Source organism: Ipomoea triloba, chromosome 11 (assembly GCF_003576645.1).
Source record: "Ipomoea triloba cultivar NCNSP0323 chromosome 11, ASM357664v1".
In the NCBI taxonomy this organism is placed as follows: Eukaryota; Viridiplantae; Streptophyta; class Magnoliopsida; order Solanales; family Convolvulaceae; genus Ipomoea; species Ipomoea triloba.
In genome coordinates this window covers 5,205,974-5,216,751 of record NC_044926.1, presented here as the reverse complement: position 1 = coordinate 5,216,751, position 10,778 = coordinate 5,205,974, and the positions used below count along the sequence as shown (strand labels likewise).

General features: G+C 34.9%; 3 protein-coding genes across 4 annotated transcripts in view; 1 reads left to right on the top strand and 2 right to left on the bottom strand.

Moving 5' to 3' along the window:
* Positions 1-238: 238 nt before the first annotated feature.
* On the bottom strand, positions 239-1,034 carry LOC115997597 (auxin-responsive protein SAUR61-like). The gene is made up of 2 exons (XM_031237187.1): positions 522-1,034; positions 239-377 (listed from the first exon to the last, which is right to left on the bottom strand). Exons 1-2 carry the CDS (start codon positions 991-993, stop codon positions 367-369), a joined length of 483 nt encoding a protein of 160 aa, XP_031093047.1. The 5' UTR covers positions 994-1,034; the 3' UTR covers positions 239-366.
* A 4,824-nt stretch (positions 1,035-5,858) lies between these two features.
* LOC116033984 (peroxiredoxin Q, chloroplastic-like) lies at positions 5,859-8,280 on the top strand. 2 transcript variants are annotated; one of them, XM_031276542.1, is made up of 5 exons: positions 5,859-6,092; positions 6,191-6,328; positions 7,043-7,132; positions 7,236-7,489; positions 7,886-8,280. In XM_031276542.1, the coding sequence occupies exons 1-4, from the start codon at positions 5,889-5,891 to the stop codon at positions 7,452-7,454; spliced, it is 651 nt and encodes a 216-aa protein (XP_031132402.1). In that variant the 5' UTR covers positions 5,859-5,888; the 3' UTR covers positions 7,455-7,489; positions 7,886-8,280. The 2 variants fall into 2 exon arrangements, with proteins under 2 accessions (XP_031132402.1, XP_031132401.1); XM_031276541.1 differs by lacking the exon at positions 7,886-8,280 and having other exon boundaries at positions 7,236-7,654.
* Positions 7,708-10,778, bottom strand: part of LOC115997018 (probable flavin-containing monooxygenase 1) — a 5,180-nt gene continuing 2,109 nt past the window's right edge. Inside the window, exons 2-5 of the mRNA XM_031236467.1 lie at positions 10,130-10,370; positions 8,934-9,112; positions 8,469-8,821; positions 7,708-8,224 (exon numbers count right to left, since the gene is read on the bottom strand). Coding sequence (XP_031092327.1) covers positions 7,882-8,224; positions 8,469-8,821; positions 8,934-9,112; positions 10,130-10,370 — 1,116 coding nt within the window. The 3' untranslated portion in view covers positions 7,708-7,881. The remainder of the gene's footprint in view (positions 8,225-8,468; positions 8,822-8,933; positions 9,113-10,129; positions 10,371-10,778) is intronic.

Below are 10,778 nucleotides of genomic sequence, written 5' to 3'. Positions count from 1 at the left end.
AATGCTTCCATTAAAAAAAAATGAATCAACTTCTGCAGTTTACAGATATTCCATCCTCAAGAAACCACCTTAAAACAAGAAATTGTGATTCAAGACTGAAGAACAAAAACCATTTCTAGCAATCTTGATGGAGCATGAAACTTTATACTACTAGCAATGGCCAAAAAGAATGGTGAACAGCAGAGCAATGGGCATTTGCTAATTGTAAAAAAAAAAAAAAACTCATGGTGTATGAGATTCAAACACTGCAGGTTGTGAGCAGCTAGCCTTGTTACAAAATACAAATGGGAGAAGCAAGAAAACAATGTAGATGGCAACTTTGCAATCTGCATAAAGAAAAAAAAGAAATCGCTTCTCGACTGGCAACTATGATTCATCTGCAAGTTAAAACCGGGATGCATCAATCAGCAACGTTGTTCAAACAAACCTAAAAAATCATCATCTTGTCGCCATTCATTCGTTCGTTCATCAAAAACACAGAGAGAGTCATATAGATTGGGAAATGGAGGTAGCTAACTTACCAGAGTTCTCTTCATCTGCAAGATCTCTCTGATGGTTCTCCATGCACTGCAGGAGGTACTTGAAAGTTTCAATTTCGCATGGAATTGTGAGGCCGCCGCTGTGATCAAAGCCAAACTCCTCCTCGACCTTCTCCAGCAACACTTTGAACAGCGGATCGCTGAGATAGCTAGTGGGAATTATGAACCTCCTGAGCTCCGGCCCAACGTACACTGCCAAATACCCCTTGGGAACATCAAGCGGCGGATCAGGGCTGTGGCAACTCTCATCATCTGAATCACAATGCACACTGTAACTCCTCAACCTCCTATCAATCGCGGGTGAAATGCCTCCGTGTGAATTCTGAGAAGGCGACCTTGGGGAGCTGTCATTCCCCTTAGGCCCAAGAGTAACATTCTGCCATTTCTGCAGAAGCCCCTTCAGCCTCACAATCTGCCTGATCCCTGCAACCTTGCTCCCTCCTTGTTCTTCCATTTTCTCTGCTCACCACAAGAATAATCAGAATACAAGACTTCCTATTTCCTCTTCAAAAACACTTTTCTCATCAGACACTGAAACACTGCATTAAAGAATAAGGTTCTGTCATGCCTCGGTTTCACTTTTAAAGTCAAAAATAAACAAACAACAAGAATTCAGACAGAAAGAAATGTCTTGGATGCTTCTGTCACAAATGCAAGACACCCCTTAGTACCATCCAAAGGAATGATTAATTAGTATGAGAATACACATGCCTCTAGATAACAACAGCTCGGTTCTTATATCAAACATATGACCTGCAATTTATTTAGGTGATTTTAATGGATATCCATTCCATGTGATTATCTTTATTTAGCATGATTTGCGATGGTGGGAACTGAGAACCTCTGGCCTCCACATGATCAGCAGCTAATGCAATCCTATAGGTGATTTAAATAATCAGATTAGCTTTTTTTATTCAAGTTTGATTGCCACATATATGAATATTAAAGTAATGTTCTATGTATCATGCATTATAATATACACATAAAAATGCCGGTGCTATGAATCTACCTCCATTGTCAAAGCTTTCAGCCCAAGGCAGTGGAAAAGAGCACAGGAAAGTTGAAGAGGAAGACAATACCAACCGTCATAGCAAAGCAAATGCCTTCAATATCATAACATCAATTGATCCAAATCATTGTCTATTTTAAGGATGATATAAAACATCTCCTAAACTTTTAGTTATATAGGTGTAACCAGCAGAGCCATGGCTGAATAGTCAAAACTCAAAGCTCAGCTTTATTAAAAAAAAAAAAAAAAATCAAAGTTCGAGCTCTAAGTTTTTGAATTCGAACTCTACTCAACTCAAACTCGAGCTTGACTGAAATATGATCAATAAAAAAATTTTTCTATCTTTTACATAGTAAACTGTATTAATAAGTATTTTCCAACCAAATATCATAACAAAACTCAGTATTAAATATTGATCATGGCTATTTATAATATATAAATATATTAGTTAACTTTGTAGCATTATATATAAAATACTGAGTATAAAAAAGTTCAAATAGACTCGTGATCTAATGAAGGAGACGTAAATGTGTTGTATACATACTTGGTTCGAATATTTAGATGTTTGAATTCGATTCGATTCTGGCTCAATAGTAATCAAATTAAATTCGAACATTTATCTATTCAACCCCTAATGATTCACAATTAGATAACTCGCTTATACTCGGAGGTGTATCACTCATAGCTCGTCATCGTATCACTGACATTCAAACTAATGAGCTAGGTTTAACAAACTAAAATCAGAATTCAGAAACATATTATTAAACGAAATACGTTAATATAATCAATCACAGCAAAATATATAAGAATACACCCAAAAATAAATAAATAAATCAATCGGTATATACAACTTGCAATCTGACACTTCTCTAATCATCATGCAATGATACAAAAAATTAAAAATTGCATTAAAATAAGATAAAAGATTGATGCGTTTACCAGAATGCGATGAGTAGCGGCGGTGGAGGAGATGGGAGACAGAGTATAGTGTTGTACGCGTACGGGGGTGCTTTCAAGTGGTGGCGGGAAACGGGAAACTTTTTGGATAGAGAAAACTGGAAGAAGTGATGTTGAAATGATTAAATTTATGTATTTAATATTTAATTGTTATTTATATTTTCAATTAAATACGGAGTAATTTTTTTTTTTTTTTTTTTTTTTTTTTTTTTTNCATCTGAATCACAATGCACACTGTAACTCCTCAACCTCCTATCAATCGCGGGTGAAATGCCTCCGTGTGAATTCTGAGAAGGCGACCTTGGGGAGCTGTCATTCCCCTTAGGCCCAAGAGTAACATTCTGCCATTTCTGCAGAAGCCCCTTCAGCCTCACAATCTGCCTGATCCCTGCAACCTTGCTCCCTCCTTGTTCTTCCATTTTCTCTGCTCACCACAAGAATAATCAGAATACAAGACTTCCTATTTCCTCTTCAAAAACACTTTTCTCATCAGACACTGAAACACTGCATTAAAGAATAAGGTTCTGTCATGCCTCGGTTTCACTTTTAAAGTCAAAAATAAACAAACAACAAGAATTCAGACAGAAAGAAATGTCTTGGATGCTTCTGTCACAAATGCAAGACACCCCTTAGTACCATCCAAAGGAATGATTAATTAGTATGAGAATACACATGCCTCTAGATAACAACAGCTCGGTTCTTATATCAAACATATGACCTGCAATTTATTTAGGTGATTTTAATGGATATCCATTCCATGTGATTATCTTTATTTAGCATGATTTGCGATGGTGGGAACTGAGAACCTCTGGCCTCCACATGATCAGCAGCTAATGCAATCCTATAGGTGATTTAAATAATCAGATTAGCTTTTTTTATTCAAGTTTGATTGCCACATATATGAATATTAAAGTAATGTTCTATGTATCATGCATTATAATATACACATAAAAATGCCGGTGCTATGAATCTACCTCCATTGTCAAAGCTTTCAGCCCAAGGCAGTGGAAAAGAGCACAGGAAAGTTGAAGAGGAAGACAATACCAACCGTCATAGCAAAGCAAATGCCTTCAATATCATAACATCAATTGATCCAAATCATTGTCTATTTTAAGGATGATATAAAACATCTCCTAAACTTTTAGTTATATAGGTGTAACCAGCAGAGCCATGGCTGAATAGTCAAAACTCAAAGCTCAGCTTTATTAAAAAAAAAAAAAAAAATCAAAGTTCGAGCTCTAAGTTTTTGAATTCGAACTCTACTCAACTCAAACTCGAGCTTGACTGAAATATGATCAATAAAAAAATTTTTCTATCTTTTACATAGTAAACTGTATTAATAAGTATTTTCCAACCAAATATCATAACAAAACTCAGTATTAAATATTGATCATGGCTATTTATAATATATAAATATATTAGTTAACTTTGTAGCATTATATATAAAATACTGAGTATAAAAAAGTTCAAATAGACTCGTGATCTAATGAAGGAGACGTAAATGTGTTGTATACATACTTGGTTCGAATATTTAGATGTTTGAATTCGATTCGATTCTGGCTCAATAGTAATCAAATTAAATTCGAACATTTATCTATTCAACCCCTAATGATTCACAATTAGATAACTCGCTTATACTCGGAGGTGTATCACTCATAGCTCGTCATCGTATCACTGACATTCAAACTAATGAGCTAGGTTTAACAAACTAAAATCAGAATTCAGAAACATATTATTAAACGAAATACGTTAATATAATCAATCACAGCAAAATATATAAGAATACACCCAAAAATAAATAAATAAATCAATCGGTATATACAACTTGCAATCTGACACTTCTCTAATCATCATGCAATGATACAAAAAATTAAAAATTGCATTAAAATAAGATAAAAGATTGATGCGTTTACCAGAATGCGATGAGTAGCGGCGGTGGAGGAGATGGGAGACAGAGTATAGTGTTGTACGCGTACGGGGGTGCTTTCAAGTGGTGGCGGGAAACGGGAAACTTTTTGGATAGAGAAAACTGGAAGAAGTGATGTTGAAATGATTAAATTTATGTATTTAATATTTAATTGTTATTTATATTTTCAATTAAATACGGAGTAATTTTTTTTTTTTTTTTTTTTTTTTTTGTCTTCTAAAAACAAATTAACTCAAAGCGAAAAAAGTGGCTAATACACGAAGGGGTTCAGAAACTCAAGACAAAAGATTAGTATGAGAGCCAACAATCCGTATAAGAGTATGAGCCATTTGGTTTGCTCATATTTTATCGTGTAAAAAAACAAAATAAAATGCTAAATTTTGTAGGGCGGACTCAACTAAAATAGCGTTGATAATAATTAAATATGTGACTTTCTTGATAGGAAAATTATGATTTTGTAATATAGTGCTAATTATTTTGACTAATATGTGATTAAAAGCTGAGTGGTTTTAAAATACTCACAAGAATTTATTACTAAGGCTATGTTTGGCAAACCTAGCTGAAATGGTAGCTGAAAGCTGAAAAGCTATAAGCTCGAAGCTGAAATCTGAAGAGCTGTTAAGCTAGCTGTTATGCTTAAAAGTGTTTGGTAAAATTAGCTTTTTGGTAAGTTGATAAATATAAAAAGACTAAAAAGGACATCTACATAAAAGTTAAATAATTTTAAATTTAAATAGGTTTGTTTACATATTAAAATATAAAATAATGAAATCAATATAATTTAATAAAATATAAAGTAAGAACATATATTTAAAAATATATAAAGTAAAAAAAAATGTTTATAATTCATAAAATTAGTTCATACAAAAATTATTGTTCAAACACAAATATCAAATTAAAATTACAACGAAACATATTGAAGAAAATATGCAAAAAAGAGTTTTAATTGGGAGGGATAAATGATGTCATTTATTTAAAATAATAAGGATAAAGAAGGAAAAAAGTTAAGAAGCTACTAGCTTATTTTTGAAAAGTTGAATAAGCTCTTATTTTAAGCTACTAGCTTATTTTGAGAGCATTACCAAACAAAGCTTATAGCTTATTAGTAGCTTAAAATAAGCTATAAGCTCCTAAATAAACTCTGCCAAACACAACCTAAGTATTTAATTCTTGATTCTGATTCTCATGTGTGAACCCTAAACCGCTAATTTAATCGAATTTTGTTAGAATGGGATGTTGGGGACCAGTCCAGGTGGTCAGCAATCCTCCACGCAAGAGCGTCATAGCCTATGATAGATTGATAGCCATAGCCAAATCATTGGAATTGAAAGGGCGTTTTAAAAAATAAAATAAAATAAGAACTTTTTTTTTTTTTTTTTTTTTAAAATTTCATAGTACTATACAAAGTTTTCCTCACAAGGAACACACATTCTTTATCATCTTTTCTTTCACAGAAATGGCCACTTTTTCTCTTTCTGCTAATCACACTCCTCCTTCTCTACTCAATGCTCAATCCCCTAAAGCCAATCTCCCTCAAACCCTCAATTTCATCCCCAAATTTTCACAATCCCAGTTTTATGGTCTCAAGCTTCTCCATGCCTCTTCCCTTTCAAAGCCCTCAGTTTCTTCCTCTTCAACAAAAAGCTCCATTTTTGCTAAGGTAATCTGCATTGCCTTTGTGTTTGTTCACAATTAAGATTGTTGTGTCTTTTTTACAAAATTTCTTGTTTTTTTTTTTGGTGGTTTTGTCTTTGCTAGGTAAGTAAGGGTTCAGTGCCACCATCATTTACATTGAAAGATCAAGCTGGAAGAAATGTGACCCTCTCCAAGTTCAAAGGAAAGCCTATTGTGGTTTATTTCTACCCTGCTGATGACACTCCTGGTTGTACCAAACAGGTGATGTACACTTTCATGGTGAACTTGAACTTTCTTCTTTTTGCTAAAGTTTTGTCTCTATGGCCAATAATTTTTTGGTGACCCCGCATTTTGACCAAAAAAGGACCAATGAGATAAACTAGCCCTGGTTTCTCTAACTGACTCAAATTAAGAAGAACATTAATATGTTCCCCAGGAGTCGAATTTGTAACATTGTAATTATCAAGTAAAATAACTTGAACTTGGCTTGGTTGTCATGGAAAAAAAAACATTTTTTAATACATAGATATCTTGTAAGTTTGAACATATTAAGTTTGGGATAAATTTCTGACAATTGTCATGTTGTATAGCATTCACATTTAAGAAAATGGAGAGTTTGATTACAAAATAGCCTTTTCTTTTTCAATAAACAGACTGTACCTGTATTCTTGGATCAATCAGAATTGGGCTGAACTTATTCTAAATTTTCCTGTTTAATCTAATTCTTTTTCTAACTAGAATTATGGTTGTTTGTTTTGAACTGCATTTGAAAAGGCAAAGGGGATTTGGGGTGAGGGGAAGAGTTGAGTTTATCAGGAAACATAAAGTCATAGCTATGTTTATGAATGTTTCATCCTTGGTGACTGGTGACTCAAATGCATAATGTTTGTCTTTGCAACAGAACGATGCCAATCGATTTTAAAGTGCTGACAAGCCAAAGTGTGGGCATTAACCATCTGTTAATGCTGTTTACAGGCCTGTTCATTCAGGGATTCATATGAGAAATTCAAGAAAGCCGGAGCTGAAGTTGTTGGGATTAGCGGTGATAATCCATCCTCCCATAAGGTATATTTACCTGGCTGGTTTGTAACGATTTTTTCAGCAAAGCACATGTTTCATAGGTATGCAGATTCACTATTTTTGTTCTCGATGTTTTGGGTTGATGCAGGTCTTTGCAGAAAAATACAAACTTCCATTCACATTGCTAAGTGATGAAGGGAACACTGTAAGAAAAGAGTGGGGAGTCCCTGCAGACCTCTTCGGTGCATTGCCTGGGCGACAGACTTATGTTCTTGACAAGAAAGGAGTGGTCCAACTCATCTATAACAATCAATTCCAGCCCGAGAAACATATTGACGAGACATTGAAGCTACTCCAAAGTCTTTAACTGCTGATCAAGGTTTTCAGGTTATATATTTCATGGTCAGTACTCGACTATTCCATGTAACCTAATAATAGTCTCGTGACCTCAACTTTAACCGACTTGGTTTAGGCCTCATTGGCTATTGAGCAATAACGCTTTTAAGTTCCATAGTAATTTGGAAAGGAAAGGATGAAAATTTGCAAAGAAGCTTTTGTTCTCGATTATACTATGTGTGGAATCTGTGATAGCATATTACCATCTTTTCCATCAATTGAACTTGAGTACATAATTCTTATTGTTTATTACGTATTTATATGAGCATATGAACCTTCTTTTGGTTCTAATAATACATTATACTTCTTCAATAAAATACAATTTTTTAGAACTAATATTTAGTAGTTGATAATAATGAATAAAGTGCATGAGCGTATATGTGTTCATATTTGTGGTTTCAGTTCTCGTCTGCATAATCTTGGCTGTTGTAAGGGCTAAAGGCTTCAGAGAACCAGCTCATCTTCCTCCACGGTTCCCATCCCATTTCTTCACAGATTTCGTCGCTGTGGTTGATGCTGAAGGTAGAAATGCAGCTCCTCTTGTAAAACCTGGTGCTCCTCTTCATGATTTCCATTTCGTCTGTTGTCTGTTTGAGCATCTTCTCCACGCTAGGGAGCTTGAATTGTTCGTCGACTAGTCTAGACATCCATTTGCACCGAAGCTCAGCTGTGTGCAGGTTAGACACGCTCTCGATGTAGCCGACGAAAGCCATGTTAGGAATCAGTGGATTGATTGTGCCCCTGCATATACATACAGAACATACTAAGCTGCATCCTTAAATGTCTAATGTTGTCATTCAACATGAATGTTCTTGCTTGATTTCTCATATTTGGCTGACGAGAGAAACCTGCAGCCATCCAGTACCCGGGAGTGTGCTCTGGGTAAACCTGCCTTGTGATCCTAGCTGGCAAAGGACTAAAAAGAGATAAACCAGCCAGGTTACCCATAGCTGACTGACTCAAACCAGAAAGACCAGTTTTTTACCTGTATAATGGCATCATCCCGGAGGGGAACTCGAGGAGGCTGCGAAAGGGGTCGGGCAGTATGGTTTTGAGCTTCTTCTTGCCATCAAAACCAGTTGCAAGAATCACAACATCAGCCTCTATCTTTGTGTTGTCTTCAAACTCAACCCCTCCCTCCCAGAACCACCACTTTGAGTCTGATCTTTTGAACTGAATCTTCCCTTTATCAGCCTCCCTGAAGAAACTTTCCGGCAAAATCGCCATCTGGCAAGATGCATAGTCCTCCACAAAGGGATGATCAGGCCTCAATCCATACTTGTCAAGTGGGAGCTTCCATGCCAAATAAGACTCAACCATCTTAGAAACAGCTCCTCTCTGTAAACATCAGACAAAATCCCGATTAGATCAAAGAAGTCCTCGTGTTGCATCTTTATTAGGTCGAGGTATAGGAGAAACTTATCAAGAGTTTCCGTGCATCATAACTTACCAAAGGAGAGAGCATGTGACATAGAAGGGTTCTGAAGAGGCCCTGGTTTGGTCTTTCATAGAGGAACTGAGAAGACCTGGTGGAATAGAACAAGTAAAATGGGAAACCCCAAATAGAGTAGTGTGGAACTGTCCAATGGAGGGTCCTGATCACCATGGTGCATGCTTGCCCATCTGCCCCTGCATGTAATTAGTGATAGACCAATATTACTATACTCAAAGCCAGTGTTTGCTGATTAAAAATAAAAGATATATAACCTAGAGAGCCTAGACCAGAAAGAATTAATTATGTTTATTAATTGGGGAATTGTCTTTTTTAGAGAAATTAAGAATGGGAGGAAAAAAAAAAAGGCAGAAATCTATTCACTTTGTACATTTGGACAACAGAGAATGAATAATGAAAAATGAGATAAATAAAAAGAAATTTAAAAAATATAAATATAGACAAAAAAATAAATAAAACAGAGAAATGAGTCCTTTTAAAAAAAGAAGAAGAAGAAGAAGAGAAAATTAGAGGAATAAAAAATTGAAAAATAGCTCATACTTGTTTACTAAAACTCACTTTTTTCAAATTGAAAAGGGGAGAGTTCTCTATTTTTCTAAAATTTAGAAAACTCATTTAACTAATTCTCCAAATTTGGAGAAAGGCACGTATAAACCATAGATCAACATTTGATCCTTTGATGAGCAAGCATTGAGAAGGCAAAAGGCTCATTCATTTAAGAAGCCTTATTTAATGGCTTCTTAGTTCTTTATTTATTTTTAAAATTAATATGAGGGTGTTGTCAAACTGAACCTCTACAAAAATGCGGCATTTCAATTCTTAGCGGTTTGGAGTAAATCGCTGCTCTAAACTACTGAGTTACCAAATGATTTATTTGACGTTTTGACATGTGAATTCATCAAAATTTTTATGGACTCGTCAATAACTAAACAAGCCCAAAGTAAAAAATAAAAAAGAAAAAAAAATAAATAAAATTGAAAGCATATATAATATTACTCCAAATTAATACTTAAATTCCCTTGATTTTCAATTGACTTGACTTTGAATGAAATGACTTAGTGGCCGTACATAGTCCTTCAGTCAAAAGTCAAAACATGTGATCCTCCCTCCCTCCTATATTAAACTCAAAAGTCAAAAGTTTCATGCAGATTTTTCAAGGAACAGCAAAACAAAAGATCAGATCTGTCACATACCTTGGTTAGCTTCTGCACATTCAACAGCTACGTCAATGGCGGATTTCTTGTACCCCACAACTACAACCTTCTTCCCTTTCACCAACTCTCTACACTCTTCTTCCTCAAGCTTACAGTAATCAACAGTATGCAAAACTTTTCCGCCGAACACCTCCGGCCCCTTGCCCTCCGGGAACCATGGAATTCTCGGCACGTCACCATACTTTCCGGTGCACATCACCAACAGCTCAAAGGTATATAACTGATACATACACACAAAATAAGGTTGAATTGTTAGCTCCTATTACGACATGCATGATGCATGCATGCACATGTAGTCCAAGAATATAGTTTTCCTTCTTAAAGTGTGTTGTTTTTTTTTTTTTTTTAAAGTGTCTCAGTCTAAAGTTTAAGGTGTCTGGTTTTCCTTCTTATGCACCATTTTTAACAGTTTTTTTAATTAAGGACACAACTTTTTTTTTTTTTGCAATCTCAAAAAACATATTCGAAGCTTAAGGTGCATTAGCTTAGAATATTCTGTAAAGAGCATTAATCACTGCACTTCTACATGGGAAGTTATCCTTGCACCCGATCTCATCCATATATATATATATATATATATATATATATATATATATATATATATATATATATATATATATATATATAT